At 35.4% G+C, this 18,991-nt stretch overlaps 1 protein-coding gene across 2 annotated transcripts; it reads right to left on the reverse strand.

Annotated features, from left to right (window-relative positions):
• Positions 1-121: 121 nt before the first annotated feature.
• On the reverse strand, positions 122-18,870 carry Khc (kinesin heavy chain). Of its 2 annotated transcripts, none has more exons than XM_066391821.1 (18): positions 18,572-18,870; positions 12,302-12,473; positions 11,692-11,835; positions 11,496-11,639; positions 11,296-11,442; positions 10,273-10,416; positions 9,904-10,209; positions 9,554-9,668; positions 9,256-9,502; positions 8,949-9,123; positions 8,571-8,778; positions 7,825-7,963; positions 7,605-7,762; positions 5,981-6,082; positions 2,757-2,874; positions 2,441-2,700; positions 2,132-2,343; positions 122-1,984 (listed from the first exon to the last, which is right to left on the reverse strand). In XM_066391821.1, the coding sequence occupies exons 1-18, from the start codon at positions 18,716-18,718 to the stop codon at positions 1,980-1,982; spliced, it is 2,943 nt and encodes a 980-aa protein (XP_066247918.1). In that variant the 5' UTR covers positions 18,719-18,870; the 3' UTR covers positions 122-1,979. The 2 variants fall into 2 exon arrangements, with proteins under 2 accessions (XP_066247918.1, XP_066247919.1); XM_066391822.1 differs by having other exon boundaries at positions 9,554-9,665; positions 18,572-18,869.
• Positions 18,871-18,991: the final 121 nt, after the last annotated feature.

An 18,991-nucleotide genomic window follows, 5' to 3' on the forward strand; every position in this document is an offset into this window, starting at 1 on the left:
TATGAATCGACGGAAAAGCGATTTTTGATGCAATAACACGTTAATATTTTAATCGAAATAGAAAATTTCTTATGAGCAAATCTAAACGACATACCGGAGATTCTGACAAAAGAAAAAACGATTTACTTTTCCACAGTTTATTAGAATATAATTTTCATGAGATAAATAAATAAATTGCAGCATCGACTTAAGCTTTCACTAAAAATATATTACTAACTATTACTCGTACGTTAGCCCACTGTAAAAAAATTAATGTCTCACAATGTAGGTATCTACAGAACTCGATCGGGAAAAGGAAATACTCCAAATAAGCTGAGAGTATGGAACATTACTACAATACCAAGTGCATTTGTTATGACTCCTTTCAGCAGGTTAATCAAAGACATGAGAAAATATTATTGCAACAAATAATTGAATTATTACATTGAGCAAATGATTTAAACAATGTAATGCACGCGGCACCGTGGAAAGGATTAAAAATGAAAAGGGCAAGGGAAAGGAACGCAATCACAAAAATAATAGTTTGAAAACTTTATTGCCAACTAAATTTCCATTGGGATCCAAGCGTCAGAGTTTAGCAACAAAATTTCCAATATATCACACTAGTTTCCTACGATTGCACGGCGTAGATCAGTGCTAGGAAAATTTAGTACACTTTTTGCATAACACATCCTTGTTTCTAGAGTAACTCTTGCGACTTGCACCAGTCAAGCCAGCACTCCATTTTCAAATTAAATTAAAAGTAATTTAAGACAAATTGAAAATAAAAACGGCAATTACACCAAAACAATCTTATAATACAAAATAAAAACTCTGCTAAGAATATACAGAACAATAAAATTATCCTCGAAAACCACAGCGTTAATGTATTCAGCAAGCGATGAGTTATTACCACTGGAAGAAATAGAAAATTACCTACAATTTTGCTAAAATTTAAGAAATTACTTTTCTTATGGGTACAAAGGAGGATCTTGTATTGTCTTAACGAGGGACTTTTATGATATTTGCGATAATGAAATACAGGGTAGCTTTTTGTGGTAGTGAAGGGATTGTAGATGAGATGATGATGATGATGAAGGTGAAACCTAATTTATGACGTCCTTTCCCCGTTTAAGCCACTTTGCAAATCTGAATTTCTAAGATCCCTTCACTAATATTTGAAAAAAACTCACCCAAATATAATGTAATAATAATTGAATAAAATTTTTTTTAATCAGTGACATTTTCTCGACTTTGCAACTGAACGATCCAAGACAGATATACTGAAACTGAACGTTAAGCAGCAATTCTGAACAATTAAAGCCATGCCTCCATTTAAAACGCGGTGATTTACCCGAAATAGTTAATTAGTTCTTACACTGAATACTTGTGTCTGCCTAGTTTCCCAACATTGGCGATGATTCTTTTAAGTCATCTTAAGCAAATGGAGTTTTGGCTGCATCAATTGAACGGAAAACAGTCAAAACTTCACTTGTTTAAATTTTTCTTAAAAAAAATCGAGTGCTGGGCAACTGGCCATTTTTAACTTAAATCTAAGGAATCTGTCATGTTTGACGCTTATTCTCTCTAACGTTCAACAGCACAGATTTGGTAAGCTGTTTCAAAAAGAACCATTCGACTTACCTCTCTGCTACCATGACCTATGCGCGGTCAAATCTGACAGAACTACGTAATTCTGGTGAATGTCGAGACATGGTCACAATATAGCAATATTTCGGTATTACAACGTTGTGACTTACCTATTGATTATTTTCGTTTAGGTTATAATAATAATTTTTATCGTTAGTGATCTGAATTAAGTGCACCTTATTCCTAAAAGTAACTAAGCTCTGTAAGCACATTAAACGGGGCGGGGACCCCGCAATAAATAGGGAGAAGTATCAGCAATATTTTTGGTATTACGGTTGGATTAAATGTCTGGTGTTTCTGGGGGAACGGGCTGGAGGCCTGCTGCAAGGTGGACATTTGACGGAGAAGATTTAATCTGAAAACAAACAAATATATATATAACAATTCCTCCCCATTATTTTTTCTTCTCTTCCTCTTCGTGACAAACATTTTATTTGGGGGCTATCTTTTTGATGCAGCACAAGTGTTTTGCGATTTACCCTAGTAAATATTGTATTCTTACCTTTTCCGCCCACAATGATCGACCTCCTTTTGTTCGCGTCTTCGACAGGGTTGCCGCCCTGCGGCCTTATCGCCGCCCCTCCTCCACCACCTGAAATGATCGAGTGATGTTGCCCGGACCTGATGGGTTTGGCAATGGTGGCGGCAGGACCTCGACGCGCCAAGTTCTTTTGACGCACTGCTTCCTTGATGCGATCCACTTCGTATTGATATCTAACGTACAAAAAACGACACACCAATATATGACACAAAAACTCATGGCACACAAAGCCTTCAACGACGGCAATCACTCAGCTTATCATTTGTTTACCTCTTTCTATCTCTCATGGCGCCCTCTTTGGCATCTTTGAGGGCAGTCTCTAACGCCTTAACTCGCTCCATGGTCACCCTCAACCTCTTCTCCAGTTTCGGCAATTCGCACCGCAAATCGGCGTTATCCCGCACCAGCTGCTTGTGCACCTTCGTTAACTGATCCAAATTGTTCTCCAAAAAGGAAATTTTCTGTTTCTGCGCTAGAGAGCCTCCATCCTCCTCGTTGTCCTCGTTGGACATATTTTTTTTCATGCGCGTCTAACAAATGAGAATGAATTGAAAATGAAACAGAATAGCGCAGTGAGATATCTCACCTGTAAATCTTGTACGAACAGTTTCCTCAAGTTATGCAGCGTCTGCAGCTCTTTGGAGACGGTGTCTTCCAGGCCCTTGAGGTCTTTTCGGGTCTGTTCGCGGCGTTCGTTCGCGGTTCTAAGAGAAGAGAGGGCGTTGATGAGCGGTCGGTTCGCCACTCCACCCGACGGGCGGCGAACGGACGAGTGGGAGCGCAGCCACACCACACGGCAGGAAAATCAAAGTTTGGTTAGGGCACGTAACTTTTATTTTTGAGGAGTGTGAGCAATAAAACCCGACTGTTCAATGTAATGTTATAAAAAGTGTGATTGCCAAATTGCTGTGATAAATTAATTATGATTTGAATATTTTATGATATGCGCGCGACCAAAAATATTACTGATACTTTTGTGCTATATCTACTAATTAATTACAACTATGTAACATATATTTTCTTTGTTTTTTGATATTACACTTTTAAGGCAACAATTCTTTTTATTTAAATCAAATATTACTAATATCACAAGTACGCTTATATTTTATTGTTATTGCACTCAATAAATTGGTTAGTACCATCAGTCTATCAGATATCAGATTTTTATGAAGTACAGGATGAGTCAGAAGTAAACGACTACATTTATAGGATTTAATCTAAGTATGTACTTAAAAAAAAAAACAAACTAGGAAACGTTACGCTTCCGAAAATCACTCTGTATACGGGTACATATCCTTAGTAATCTACAAGCATAAAAAAGAAACTGTTTTATCCGCAGCCTAGAAAAAAACGGCAAATTGAATAAGATTCATTTAACTTTTTCCACTAAATTTCATATTAATCTAATTTCCGAAAAAGTAAGATCTGATGAACGGGCCATCTGAATTATCCTGTATAGGAAAATAATTATAAGACGATTTGACACGTAGCTATTTTTGCAGAAGACCTACAAATACAGACAACAGATCTGTATATAATATAAAATTGCAACAAGTAGAACGCTCGTTTTTTTTGCAATTTGTGTTTGGCTATATGCAATTTCTCAATATATTTCTACATATTGGTAGATTTCTTGCTAAAAATGGCTATGTGTTAAAGTGGATTGATATGTGTGGACACAAATTGACAAGAAGCTCTTTGAATTAGTTTGCTCTAAGACACAAGCAACTGAATCGAGCTTCAAAATTCTTAATAGGTAATCAACTTTTTTGATCACCCAGAGAACAATAACTTGTGTTGGTACTAACCAATATCAATCTTAAGCACGCACGTGCCTCAAAAACCAATCGAAATTTCAATAGATAAAAAAAATGCCTCAAAAATATGCTCACTGACATATTTTCTTCGATTCTAACATAAGTCGTAACTATTTATAATATTTTACAATTCTACTATTTTTACATTTTTTACAATCATAAATAAAAATCGGTTTAATGCAATGAAAACCTTGAATGTTCGAATAGTTAAGTCAAACAAAACACATAATGCATCCCTATTCCAGTGTTGGACAATGAAATAGAAGGAGTCAAAAATGTTAAGTTGTTGCAAGTATAGGGCGTACCCCGTTTTCTGTTGAATGTTCGATAATTAAATGTGGAAATAAAAAAGTATTTAACGAAGGTATGAGCGATGGTGTCGAATTTTAGGTACCTAAAATATGTATGAAGTGATTCTTAATTACTAGCATCAAATTGGCGTAGCTTAAACCTGAAAGTTTGAAACATATATAAGTGGTCTCCGCGGCCTTTGTGTAGTCAATTTGATATTGATAGCTAAGAATCACCTAGTGCAATCGTCAAAGATCTAATAAAAAAAAATCCGCGTAAAAATCAAAAAATGCTTTTAAAAAATGCATGGGAAGCATTAAACCGGCTTTTATACTTAAAATTCTAAACTCGGATAAATAGATTCACTATAGACAAACGAATGTATTAACCGCACAGCACTGCAGTGTCAATATTGCAGTGATCACTGTTACAATTACCGACCTTCTTCCAATAAACGTAGTCAACAGGGGGGGTCAATTGGAGGAACAAAAAACGAAAAAATTTAACCAAACGACGGCGCTGCTCGTGTGATGTGACAACGCGGCAAAATACAAATAAACACATAAAATTTAAATAAAACAAACTCATTAAGCAGTTGGTTTCTACAGGACTAAAATCACAGAACATTGGAATTTAGTGAAAAATGGGGGGACGTAGTACCATTAAATATTCATCAAGTTCATATATTCATCATTCGATGTGTTAACTTTGACTTACATTTCAAACACACGACTGCAAAGCAGATTTACTCGCAAGTTTCCATTTTGTACTTTTATCATTTATTTCGTATTCACTATACCTACACTTTTGCGTAAAATTGAAAAATTCCAAAAATTACGTTTTAGTTGCTAAAATTGTTCCAATTATTTCTGTCGTCTCATAAACGACAAAATAATAAGAATTAAGTACAGCGGATCTCACCAAAATGGCAAACGTCTTGATTCTTTTCATTTTAAAGAAAAATATGTTTAATAATTTTTTAGTCTATGGGCAGATTTCGATATTTTTTTAGAAGGTAGGTACAGGGTGGTTTTAATTTCACGCCTCATGCTATGCATAACGAAATTGAAGATTTAAAAACAGTTTCTCTATAAAACATTTCTGTAACAAACGTATGACCTTGACTTGTAACGATACGATAAAAACCAACCAGCAAATTTTGACTTGCTAAAATAATATGCCATATTTTTAGTCAACCGTTTGGTCAAAAATGTTAATGCACACTGCGCGCACACACACACACACACACACAGACACGTAAAAAAGTAAATCGTTGTTTTCGCAAACAATGATTTTTCATGTCGTTTAACTACAGTACCTGATAATAAGGTACTGCGGGCACTTCTGTGTAACTAACAACAATGTCAATGAAACTATAAGATGTAAATGGAAAGAGTGAATATGAAAAATCGACGAAGTGCACGCGATTTTGTTGTCTTCAAGTTTCGATTCGCATTTTTTAACATGATTTCTCGAATCCTTTTCGTCCTTTGAACTTCTGGCCTTTCTACAAGGGGAAATTTGCAAATTTTTCAAGTCTTTGTTCAACTTTGTCGCATTAATTTCATTTTTATATGGGACAAAATTCTCCCAACCTTTTAGAAAGGCTCTTTTGTAAGGCGAATTTTTCGGATTATTCTCGGTGGAATTATTTCGAGTATTGGAAAAAATTGTTTCAGATTTGTTATTATTTGATACTGACATGAGTTCCTGTAATTTGTGCGATTTCTCTGCCTCTTCGGTTTTGACTTTTTCGTAGTCCGTTTGGAGCTGCTGCTGGGCGACGGCCAATTTTTGGTTGGAACTAAAAATGCAAGTGAAAACACGTTTAGACGTAATAATATACCTCATACTCGTAGGTGAAGCTAATTAAAATGTTATGAAACTCTTGATATGTTAGTAAAAACAAATGTTGGCGGATTGGAAGCTCGAATTATTGTTAGGCCTTTTACCAGGCCTACCGGTATGAAATGAGCGCTATTTTGTGAAAATAAAACACCAATTTTAATAAGGAAAGAAAAATAAAATTTATTCAAAATATTGACCATTGTTTTCTACACATTTTGACCACCTTTCTGGCAATTTATGGATACCACGCCAATAGAAATGTGCCTCTTTGGCATCAAACCAATTAGGCACCCAATTTTCTACTTCTTCGTAGGAATCGAAGTGCTGCTCAGCCAATGCGTGTCCCATCGATGAAAACAAATGGTAGTCCGAAGGAGCCAAGTCTGGTGAATACGGCGGATGGGGTAGCAACTCCCAGCCAAGTGTTTTGATGGTATCCTGAACTGGTGTTGCTTTGTGTGGAGGTGCGTTGTCATGGAGCAAAATTACTTTCCCGTGTCTTCTGGCCCATTCTGATCGTTTTTCGATCAACGCATTGTTTAAATTAATCAATTATTGTCGGTAGCGAACAGTATTAACGATTTCACCAGGTTTTAAAAGCTCGTGGTGCACCACATCTTTCTGATCCCACCAAACACACAGCACTACCTTCTTGCCGAATCGATCAGGTTTTGCAGTCGATGTTGATGGTTGTCCCGGATCAACCCATGATTTTTTCCGTTTAGGATTTTGAAAATAAATCCATTTTTCATCTCTAGTAACAATTCGATGCAAAACTGATTTTCTTTCGTGCCTTTGAAGCAAAATTTCACTGGTGTTTTTTCGGTTCTTCATCTGTCTTTCATTAAATTCATGCGGCACCCATTTTCCACATTTTTGGATCTTTCCCATAGCTTTTAAACGATCAGAAATTGTTTGTTGTGCAACATTTAACATTTCTGCCATTTCCTTTGGCTTAAAGTGTCATCTTCATCTAATATTGATTGCAGTTCGGCGTCTTCAAACTTTTTTGATGGTCTGCCACGTTCTACATTTTGCATATCAAAATTGTTATTTCTGAATCGTTGAAACCATCTTTTGCATGTTGTTTCTGATAAAGCATAATCACTTAAGCATATGCATAAAGCATATGCCTCGACAAGCATTCGATGCGACTCTGCAGCACTTTTCTTCAAATGAAAGCAAAAAATTAATGCTTTCCGCAAATCATCATTTTGTGGTACAAAATTCGACATTTTTGGCACAATGAAATAATATAGTGTTATTTGTTCAAGGACTTGATTTGTACTAAATATGTTTGTCAGTTTGTATACCAACCAAGCAAACAAAAAAAAAGGTTTGTTTACAACAAATGTCTTATATCGAGACATTTATATCCTGACGCTCATTTCATACCGGTATACCTGGTATATTATTTTGCATTTCAATATGCGACTATACGGAATATAAAATACTATAATGGCGATAAGAAAACTTACTCTTTGATGTCGTTGATTAACTGTTGTTTTTCGGCGATTTCGTCTCGTAACGACGCCACTTGTTGCTGGTGCGCTACTCGTAATTGGTCCATTTGCTGTTCGAGCGCCATACGCAAGTCTGCTGCTTCCTTCTTTTCGCTTTCGCTAGCGGAAGATACCTGAGGAAAAGACAATAACCGAGATAGAAAAAAACTAGATAAGAAAATCGCTACGAATTTACCTGTTCGGCTGCTTTCAATTTTGCGCATTCTTCCCGAAGGGCGTCCACACTTTCCTCCAACATTCTCTTTTTGTTTTCGGCCTCTCTCATGGACTCTTGCAAGCTTTTCATTCGAGCTTCGTGTTGAGAAATTAACAGCCTGAAGAAAAGAAAGATTCTCAAATTCCTCAAGTTCGTACAAAATTAAAAACGTGCGAGGATACAAACAGGAAAATCGCAGTGTTTTAAAGTACACAAAAAGTAAAGAAAATGTGATAAAAGTCGTACCAATAAGGGATATATTCAGATCCGGAACAGCAATAACATATTATAGGCAAATTATTGTGATAATCAGTGGACAATATAATTTTGTTTAGACGCAATGGGCATCCCCAAGTGTCGAACCTTGGTTTATTTGTTTGGTTTATGGCGAGCTTGCGAGCTCGGATCTTGATTTTGATGTGCCAGAACCAACTTGTCCGTTCTAATGCAGACAGTTGTGGTAAATTTTGTTTTAAGTTAATATACGATTTTACGTATTCATTGCCTTATTATAACTTTATTATATTCATCAAGATATTAAATTATTATAATTGATTTAATTTAGTTTTGTATCAACAAATAAGAGCAACATGGAGTTTCATTGATATTTTAACTGAAAATTTGAACGTATCTCAAATAAGCAGTTGTATCTCCCAAGCAATTCGAAAATAGTTTTCATTTGAACGCACGCTGTAATTTTTCATAAAAATTACATTCTAACTTACCGACATTCAGCTAATTCCTTCTCGTATTCGGTCACTTTCTTATTACTGTCCTGTTCTTTGTTTTCAATGTCTTGCAATCTTTGGGTAAGACTGGTCACCTCGCCCTTCATTCTGGAAATATATAATCTGGCAACAGTGAATTCTTCCTCCAGTTTCGCCGAATCGTTGGATATTTTCAGTTCAGTGCCTTCGCTGCCAAGAGAGGTACCTAATAACAAAAAAAAGGTTTCGTAGAATCATAACTTTCGATCCAAATTCTCAATATTTAATAAAGAGAATAACTTAGACATAAGAAAAATAGACGTAAATACATATTGAACAACACAGTAATAATCATTAGACACATTAATCTAGCAATATTTAACTAGCTGAGCTTACCAATTTCGCCCAACTCCTTCAAAAGATTACTGAGCATTTCAGCAATTCGCTTCTTCTGGTGGCTGTTCATGTCTTTCAATTGCTGCAGCTCACTGGAGGTAGTGTTGAGACTGGTTTGCTTTTGTGTCAGTTCTTCGGAGAGTGACTCCATTTCCTTGTTTTTGGCGTCGACTTCCTGCAAATTTATTGATTTTTCATAGTTAGCTAATTTTTCCATGGACACCTTGTCCCTCTGTTATCTCCGCAGTTAGAAGTGTCGTCTTCAAGACACTCTGAAAGTCCAACGTAATGCAATCATCTCTCTTACCTGCGACTTCTGGTCGTAATTGACAGCCAACTCTTCAAGAGCTTGCAGTACTTCTTTAACTTCCTCTTTGGCGCTCTCATTTTCCTGCTGTATTCGGTTCATTTCGCTTTGCAGCGCCTCATAATCTCTACGCGTGCTGGCGATAAGTTCGTCCTGCTCCAACATCTGTTCTTTCAGTTTCTCCACATACTGACTCTGCTGATTTATCTCCTCGTCTTTTTCGTCCAATTGTTGGTACAACCTCTCCCTAATGTGTAATTATTAATAAAAGGTTGAACGGTAAGTACAGTTATCATACCGCTCCAATTCTAACTTTTGCCTCTCCTCCAGGCCCAATGTAGAACCAATCATTAGTGCGGGTGTCGCCGGCATAGGTCCCGAAGGCGGCTCCACGACGCTCTCCTCCATGCCTGCTTAAGAAATCATAGTTGTTATAGATAAGGAAGCCCTCATTCATTATTCATAAAGTAGAATTCGCATCATATTATATAGCTCATACGTCGTACCATAACAAGTGCGGTAAAGTACCACTTGCCGCACTCGTCACTTTTATACGTTAATTCGTGCGCCATTATTTGTTGCGATAAATGCATCAATATATGTATATCTACATATCGATCCTAGAAACATTTTCGCAGGGAAGCTTACCAGAAGAGGGCGTAATGGCCTCATTGATATCGTTCAGATTAACCTGCTCATCTGGCTTGACAGTTTCGCCGGAACGCCATCTGTTGAGTTCCGCCTCTAATACCTCGACTTTGCCCTTGAGACGGGCTACCTTCTCTTTTTCTTTCTCGTAGCGCCTCTTCCACTCCTCGGCCGTCAGTTCTTCATTGACAGTCACAACATTCTTGACAGTCTTCGCTCTTTTTCCGAATTCCAAAGTCGACTTTGTTTCGGACTCGTTGAAACTGGCCGGAGAACAGCATATTACAATTGTCGTTCTAGCATTGCCTAAAAATAAATAATAAACCGTTCCTATATCGAGCTTCCAAAATTGTCAAATATGAAAGTCACCTCCAAGGGATTCCTGAAGGATTCGCGTTAATTTGGAATCTCGGTATGGTATGTGAGTTTTGTTGCCGTCAGCCAATGCACTTATGACGTTTCCAAGGGCCGATAGGGATTTGTTGATGTTCTTGGCTTCATCCAGAACGGTACCTGAAAGGACATTAATTTCGTTAACGGCGGTCAAGCACTCGAATTATGATACATATAGATCTTAAACCAGAATGGGATCAATTGAAGCCATTTGGTAAATAGTGTTTTAAAAAAGTTCTTTCACGATTAAATAAGCAACAGACGGTATTGCTCTCCCCTCGGCTTTAAGAGTAGGTCTTGCATCAATGTCTTTTTTAATATTTAGTACTATATCATTCGTCTAGGAAGAATTGGAAGTCGAAAAAGCACTATAAGGAAATTTTATCATTAAGAAGCAATGATGCTATATCTAAATTGGACACCATCACACTATAATCAATCCCTTCACAGTTGAAAATTTACGGATATCGTTCTGCAATGATTTCTTAAACGTTTTCTATTTTCGTAACGAATCTAATGTAGAGTGAAAGCGCTAGTGAATAATTATTAAAATAACTGAATAAACAAACAAATTTCCATTTTCATCTTTAAAAAGAGCCATCGGCAGTCAACTTCAACTTTTGTGAGACAAATCCATAAAGCGAAGACATAAAGCAAACATAAAACCCGACTCGGAAGTGTGGTAATAACGGGTTATAAATAGTTATCATAGCAACGTTATTGAGGACTTGTTCACATCGTCACAAGATTTTACCCAATAATAATCAAACTCGCTTTTATAACATTGGCAAATAGATAATTGAGGATATTCAAATTGTCCGCAAAATTTGGTTCTAATTTTGACCTCCAGGGAGCGGAACATTTTCCTATCAACATTTTGCGGTCTGCTCGATAAGACTGTTGAAACTGTGGAAGAACTTGCTGTCGTATACCAACGACTTCAAAAAATTATGTGTCTATATTTATAACTTTCTCTGTCACTTAAATTCCAACACTCACCTTCGGCACCAGTTTTTGATACTTTTTCCGATCCCGCTAAATCCACAAGGTACAACTTCCCAGATAGTTTCTTTTGGTTTTCTAAATTCTCTTGTTTAACGTTAATGAGAAATACTGAATGTGACCTCGACGAATGCTCGTTCATATCTAACGAGAAAAAATATATTATCTCCCATTATTGGCCCCAAACCTAAACTTACTTGTTACAGCTATGTGCCTATTTGACTTTCCCTCCTCTATAGATTCGAACACTTCTTCAGGGCTTGAAACAAATCGTTCTGTAGCCCCTTTGACGTATGGAACTCTATTCTTGTCTTCATGGACGCTAAGGTTTACTTTGGAAACTGAAAGTTGGATATCAGTAGAGTTGATATAGTTCGGAGTTACGGAACTCACCATCTAGGAGATCTCTTATTTTGTCCATGTATATTTCAAAATAAGAAACTTTAATGTGAAATTCTAAATTTTCTTCCATGGCGTAAATGTGGTTAAAGATGTCATTTACAATTCGAGGTATAATACCTTGCTTATGTGGATCACCTAGAAATGGGAGGAACTTATAAGAATTAAAATAAACCTAAAAAATGCTTCATTTGGATATCGAATAGAACGTTCATCTCATCGAGTTTTCTTACATTTTATATCACTGTAACTAACAGCTTTCCTCAACTTAAATTAAGATCTTATTTAAATGATTCTAAATCGAAAAGAAACATTTCAACCAGAGTTGACCAATTTAAAAAAAATAAAAAATCAGTATTAACCTCAATAGAAGATATGCAAAAATCTAGGTTCGTGCGAGTGTTCTAGTTTTGAAACTAAAAATTTACATTTTCCCGCAAACAAATCAATACTTGACGTGTATTTTGGCAATTACTCACGATCTCGTCAACCATTGAAGTTTCGTACTAAGAGAACGCTGGATGTGAATTATTACAAACTAATTGATGAAGTTACAACATTCATATGGTCAATGGTTTTCAGTTAGCTCCGATAAGATACCCACCTATGACACCTTCCATTGTGTGAGTTTTTCCCGACGAGGTTTGACCATATGCAAAAATGGTTCCATTATACCCCGCCAGGACATCAGAGACGATACTTTTGGCTGCCTCATTGTAGACCTTTTCCTGGGTGGCATTAGGCTTAAAGACTTTATCGAACAAGTAGACTTTTCCCTGAAATGAGCAAAACAAACGTAGAGAAATTCAGGAGAGAGCTACTTAATTCAACAATTTCAAAGTCAACATAGGCAAGACGAATATTATTGACCATGTACAATATCTTTACACGTGAAACGTATCCGAGTAAATAAGTTGTCAGTAATGTTGGATTAATATTTGACTTAAATACTAATATATGGGATTCATTTATGGTTTGTTTTAAAGTATATCAAATAGAGGCACGTTAAGAAGCGTACTTAATTGGCGTAATAATTATGTATAATATCAATTATATATCAAAAAGTACTTGATAAAAATGGCAATAATTACATACTATTTAAATAGTTAAGTGACGGTAAAATGTAGTATTGCAGTTAGCGCACAATTACTTCCTCAAACTAGTTTCATACAAAAAAGTTTTTGCCTGAATTTTCTCAGAGTTAAAAATGAACTTTTTGAGCGGTCAACAAGCACTTGTACATAACTTTATGATTGGCGTAATTAAATTACACACGTCATGGACGCTTATAAACACAAAAACGTGAACGCTGAAACATTGTGTGTGAGATAGAGACCGAAAATAGACGGGACGGTCAAGGACAGCCCGCCTGGCGGCGCGATTTTCCTTATTGATCCGGGAAACGACACAGGAAAACTGGGGGAAGTAGGGAGAACGCATAGTTTCCCAACAGTTGGCGACGAACTCCGTAAACAGACTTCTTAATGATTAAAACAGAGAGAGACGACCACACCTAATTTTATTTTACCGAAGCAATCCAATATTAATTTTTTCTAATAGCAATGCTCAAACCCATTATAGAAGACTAGGTAAATCCAGCAAAATTAAACAGTGCTGCTGTATTAGGAATTCGATGCACTAACATCCGTTATATATATAAAAAAAATGAAGTAAATGCAAGCACAGCCACTTTTGCCAACTGCTATTATTGTCTGCAACAGGATGGTAGGAAGCTCTTATGAAATCCACTTTCAATAATTAATTCTAAAGGACACTACAATAGAGAATGTACAATAGTGATTCATGCGTGTAACAACCACGCGACAATTTGCTATGGTTCATTTTAATTAACCAAGATTTGTCTTCATAAATCCTACGTTGTATCGCTTTAACAGCTTTGAATTAACCTGATAAACGACGAATGACTGATAAGCTACGTAGTTTATTTAAATCCAATTCTGAGAACCATTTAAACAATATGACTCAGAAACATCAAGGTGGGGCTTCAGCATGATGCGATGAATTTCAACTGATCATAATCGTTTGTGCTTTTGCGAGCTGTCCTTGCAAAAACTCTTTGCAATATGACCCACTTATCTTAGAATAAGAGGTGTTGTTGAGTGTAATAGAATTATTTAAACCATTTGGTTAAACTTTCCATGCCGCAATTGGATTTTTATGAGTTTACTTCTACCTTAGTGATGATAGATATATCTCAATATTATTATAAACCCGCCAAGATGGAAGCAAGAATGGTAGGACAGAATGAAAAAATCATGCTGGAGAAAGCATAATATATTATATCCTTGGGTGAATCGAGGGATTTCATTTTCAATGGTTCGTTAATTGCAAAACGCTTAAGACCGCAAGGCGTGTGTTCTTTCAATTTTAATTCTGGGTTAATATTTTTCATATGGGACTGCCAATAAAGAAATTGCATTTCTATAGATCTGGGCATATGGTATAACATTGACGGTACATTTATGAAGATTTCTCAAACGATACATGGCACTTTTGACGAACAGGGTGGCCAAAATTCGATAAAATTTAGGGATTTCTTAAAACCCGTAGGAAATAAAATCAATATGCGTTATCTGGGTTAGAATTTGGATGAAAAATATCAAATGCATCTGCATTCGAAAAATGATTCATTTACTGTGATTCAGGTTGAAGTTTCAATGATCGCTTCAGTTCACTATCATAATGGCAACGACCTCAAATTTTATACACCATATTTTCTTAATTTTCTTTGTAGATATTTTATATTTTTGAAACATTTCCTACATTCTCAATATACGGATTTTCTGCATTTTTAAAACATTTTCCCACATTTTACAGCATTTTTGAACATTCGCAAATATTTCTTGAGATCGGCTATTTATTATTGTATAATTCGTATTCATTCTGTCCGCTGCAAATTAAACAGCATTTTTGAAGTTGTTCAATATAGGTAGGTAATGCGTACTTTATAACGTTTTGTGTCTTTATGGAATACATATTTGATTACTTTAGTTTGTTGATTCGTGAGTGATCGGCGATTCTTATGGACATACGTTCCTATTAAAAATTCACCAATACATGGAAAGTAGACCCGCAAAGAACAGGAACCATTCTCACCATCTTCAAATTTTAAGTAATTCGTTAAAGTATTACTGTACTATATTCTTTGTCGTAGAAAATGTTTCTGCATTCATATTTTTTTACCCGAACAATATTTAAAAAAATTATATGTCCGTTTCTCCATGATTACCAACTTCAATGGTCAGTTTCACGGGTCATATTTAAGGCATTTGACACATTGGGTTAAACTCAGAAATAATTATTTCTCATTGAGACCGTGATCACTTTCAGCATCCACAGGACATCTTCAACGAAGGATGAACTATGGATAAGAAACGTACAGAGTGACACCTTTTACATGGATTTATGATATAATTGTTTCACGGCTAATTGATTCGTTTCAATCTTCCACTAGACATATCTATTCTACTATTCTCGTAATATCAACTGGAATCAATCATTTTGCAAATTGCCTGCCTGAATTGAGGAAATAGCCAAAAAACTATTAAAATATCCATTCAATCCTCTCAATTATCCTACTTCAAAGCGTCTAAAACTGACTTAACAACTATACAGAGTTTCGTCGATCTAATCTGAAAGGAAATACAACGGAATAATTACGTAGCAAAGAAAGACTGCTAATCTGAAATGTGTCTAACCTGCTTGAATAGGTTATTAATTAAACCTTCGTATCTAGATTTTTGAGAGTCGCGTATCCCGAGGTCAACACTCGGTCTTTGATTCTACACTACTTTGTACTTCTCGTTTTAAATCACGTAATGCTGCCTTTGTTATGTCTACCTTCAAATGATTCTATCATTTTGTAACCGGTACTGCGGATTTAGGTAATCTTTCTCCTTGTAGTCTGATCTTCCTTTATTAAAATAAATAATTTACCTGAGTGTATGTCTTTAGTTTCTTTTATATCCTAACACACGAGGAATTTGCAGGAATAAAATAGTCAGTGGCGTATCGCGAAGTTAAAGCTTCTCGTTAAATTTTGAAAATCATTTTACAAGAGGTTAAATTTTAATCTGCCATAAAATCTCCATGTAATGTGATTCTGGTTTTAAAAACAGATATCTCGTCCGAAATCTACGAGTTTTCAAAGAATAACCAGCAGTTCTAGAAATATAGAAAAAATCAATGACGTACCTTGATTTTATACTTAATTATGATTTGTTAATACTGGTATCTGGAAGATGCAAAACATTCATGGTCCTCTTATGCTCTTGTCTCCACGTATTTGAGTAGGTACCCACATAAACACAAATATTGAATGAAAAGAAAGATTATTTTTAAACGTGGCTCTGTTTTTACTGGCACAAAACTCATGTTAAGCAATATTATACTCAACAATCAACCCAAGGAACAAGACAGAAATTGGTCAATGGGTTGGAATTTTAACATGCAGGCAAACAAAACTGAGGATTCAACACTTGTTTGTAACAAGTTATGACCTTTCCTCGTCTTTCGAAAACTACACAATTCTTGTTAACTTCACCGAAAAGTTGTCCATCATTAAGATTTATGTGGGTCAAATACAGGCGCTCAGTTTCGCTGTTTTTCATCGCATCCAATTTTTGCAACCAATAAAGTAGGAATATGCATGGAAGGCCGAAATGTATGTCAAGTAAATTTTAATTGAGGTCTTCAGCTGCCCATTAATTTGCATCATTCGTGGTATCTCTGATGTTACTTACTGGTTAGTTTATACTCATGTTGTAAACGTACGTGATATGTGTCAGATAATCTCGCAGATCATTTTTCTCGATCTCTCGAACTGTCTTATAACTGAATTTAGAGTAAAATACATATGCAACTTTTTCGTCAACCCGACGATAGTCTAGCAATATCCGCGTGTTCTAGATTATTTTTGGTCGTTATGCATGCCGAAAGTATTTTGCTTCGGTACAACCGTCGATAGACAACTAAGCTTTACTGCTACCGCTTGGATGTTTGGTTCAGTTGACAAAGAAAGTGGTTAGAATTATTGTGTTAAAGGAAGAACAACAAGAATACAATTTTACTTGATTTCACAGCTCTAATAACCGATAATGATGAACCAAAAAAAATGTTTCCTATAGGTATCTGATACAGTATAGGTAATTACAGTGCTCGTTTATCGATTATATTATGTGGTACGTGAATCCCTTTTATATTCTAGAAGCGAAACGAAAAGTACTGGTAGAGTGAATCCCTTTGTGCTTTAAGTGTACTAAAAATTAAAAAAAAAAAACAAAGTTAGAGGATTAAAATAAGGTAGGCAAGTATTTGCTTGCAAGGAAGTAGGTATTCTTTGATTCGGTCAAATCCTCAAAATCTGAGAAGGTATCTGATACCTTATTAAAGAGGGTTATATGAATATGATGTAAATGAATACCTTCAGGGAAAAGAATAGATCAAATTGTCCTAGTGTTTTATTTATTAGTCCTTACATGTATTTAAATATGTTATCTACCAGTATGTATAATTGAAGAAGACAAACAAAATATTGAGGGTTAAAATTAAAGGTATTTACATGAAATTGATATACATATGTATGTACATATACAGAGTGTAACATATCATTATGAAGATATTTCATGGGACAATAGTACTTTGCAAAATAATTAAAAAATACTAATAGATCCATGGTTAAAAATGTGCCATTTTTGATATACAGAGTCGTAGAGTTTCACATTTTTTAAACACATTTTCAACATTTTTTATAATTTTGTTTTTGTGTAGTTATTTTTATTTGAATAAATTTGATTAAATGTTACAAATTGCTTCAGATCGTTGATAACTGGGCCGGATGATTTTTTTCCCTTACTTTACATTCTTAATTTACATCAGTTGATATTTTTGGAAATACCACGAAAATGGTGAAATATCTGAAAATAGTGCAAGAGATCAAAAAACAAAAGAATTGAAGAAAAAAATTAAAATTTAGTATCAAAATTCATACAGGGTGTTCCACAAAAAAAATAAAAAGTATAAAATAGTATATGAATAAAGAAAAACCTAATACCTTATATATGGCTACCTACCATTTTCACATTTTGTTGTAGAGGGTTTTAAAGAAAATAGGTATAAGAAATTTCAAAAACTTAATTCAAGGCATACGTCAGAAAAACGCAAAATATGAGAAGAAATGTGAAACTTTACCATCTTGTATATCAAAAATGGTATGTTGTTGACCGTGAGTTTATTAACATTTTATTATTTTGCAGAGTACTATCGCCTTCTGAAATTTCTCTATGATGGTATATTACACCCTGTATACTGGCCATAGGTTATTTTGCTAAACTCTTGTCAATTTTATCAATTTAAAGAAATTAAGTTCAGTCACATCAGGCATTTTCCGACAATAAAACTATTATGCCATGCTTGTTTTTGTCACATGTAGGATCATGAGGGCCTATCATTAATGTGGTGAAAATCGCAAAAAACACCAATTTAAAAATCAACTTTAGTGATTAATCTCATTAGCAGATGAGCGGTGGTGCGAGACCGCTCCAACTCCACTCTCACATCATGACGTAAAGCAAATATAGTCCATTTCAAAAAAACTGCTAACAAACAGAAGGTTTTGCATTATTTTATAACTTTCTAAATACAGATACTGAATAAATCTATAAGGCTTTTAGGAAAAATACACTTTAATTATCTTCGAGTAATAGGATTTGATCGATAAAAAAAATCGGCTGACCTTTTGAGACAGCAGACCTGCAGCTTCATAATAACCAACTATACAATGAATGACAAAATAGAGGAAACTGCCAGAAGGGTGGTGTTTCCTCCGGAAGGAAAATCTAGTTGAAGTACTTACAGCAATGGAAATGCAATTTTCTTCGCCCCCCGACGGGAACTTCACGACAAATTTCGACCCTGCCTTCTCTTCGGAGTCGTTCAAGGGCCGAAAACGACACACGACTTTTATACTATCCTCGGCCGGTATTTCGCGTTCCGCGGACATTTTCCTCACAGCACAAAATAAATATAAATTAAAATATTACAATTACAATACTAAATGGGTACACATTTGTGTTAAAAAGTATCTCTACTTTTCCAAGAAACTAACGTTTCGTCTACATCGAACAGGCAGCCATTTTGCTTGTGTTCTTTTCATTTTCCTCATGGTCGCTTTTCTTTCGTTTCGTCTACAGAGTTGCCAAGTTGTTAAACATCATAAAACAATGACAGTAAAATTTCTTTGTGACGTCAGGAGGAGCTGTGGTGTCAACTACTT

Source organism: Euwallacea similis, chromosome 7, assembly GCF_039881205.1.
Source record: "Euwallacea similis isolate ESF13 chromosome 7, ESF131.1, whole genome shotgun sequence".
NCBI lineage: Eukaryota > Metazoa > Arthropoda > Insecta > Coleoptera > Curculionidae > Euwallacea > Euwallacea similis.

Coding starts and splice junctions, on each gene's coding strand:
- Khc (XM_066391821.1), bottom strand. CDS start 18,718: ATGTCCGCGGAACGCGAAATACCGGCCGAGGATAGTATAAAAGTCGTG. Junction 11,836..12,301: donor CACAATGGAAGGTGTCATAG/GTGGGTATCTTA, acceptor TCCCATTTCTAG/GTGATCCACATAAGCAAGGT. Junction 2,701..2,756: donor TGTTCGTACAAGATTTACAG/GTGAGATATCTC, acceptor CTCATTTGTTAG/ACGCGCATGAAAAAAAATAT.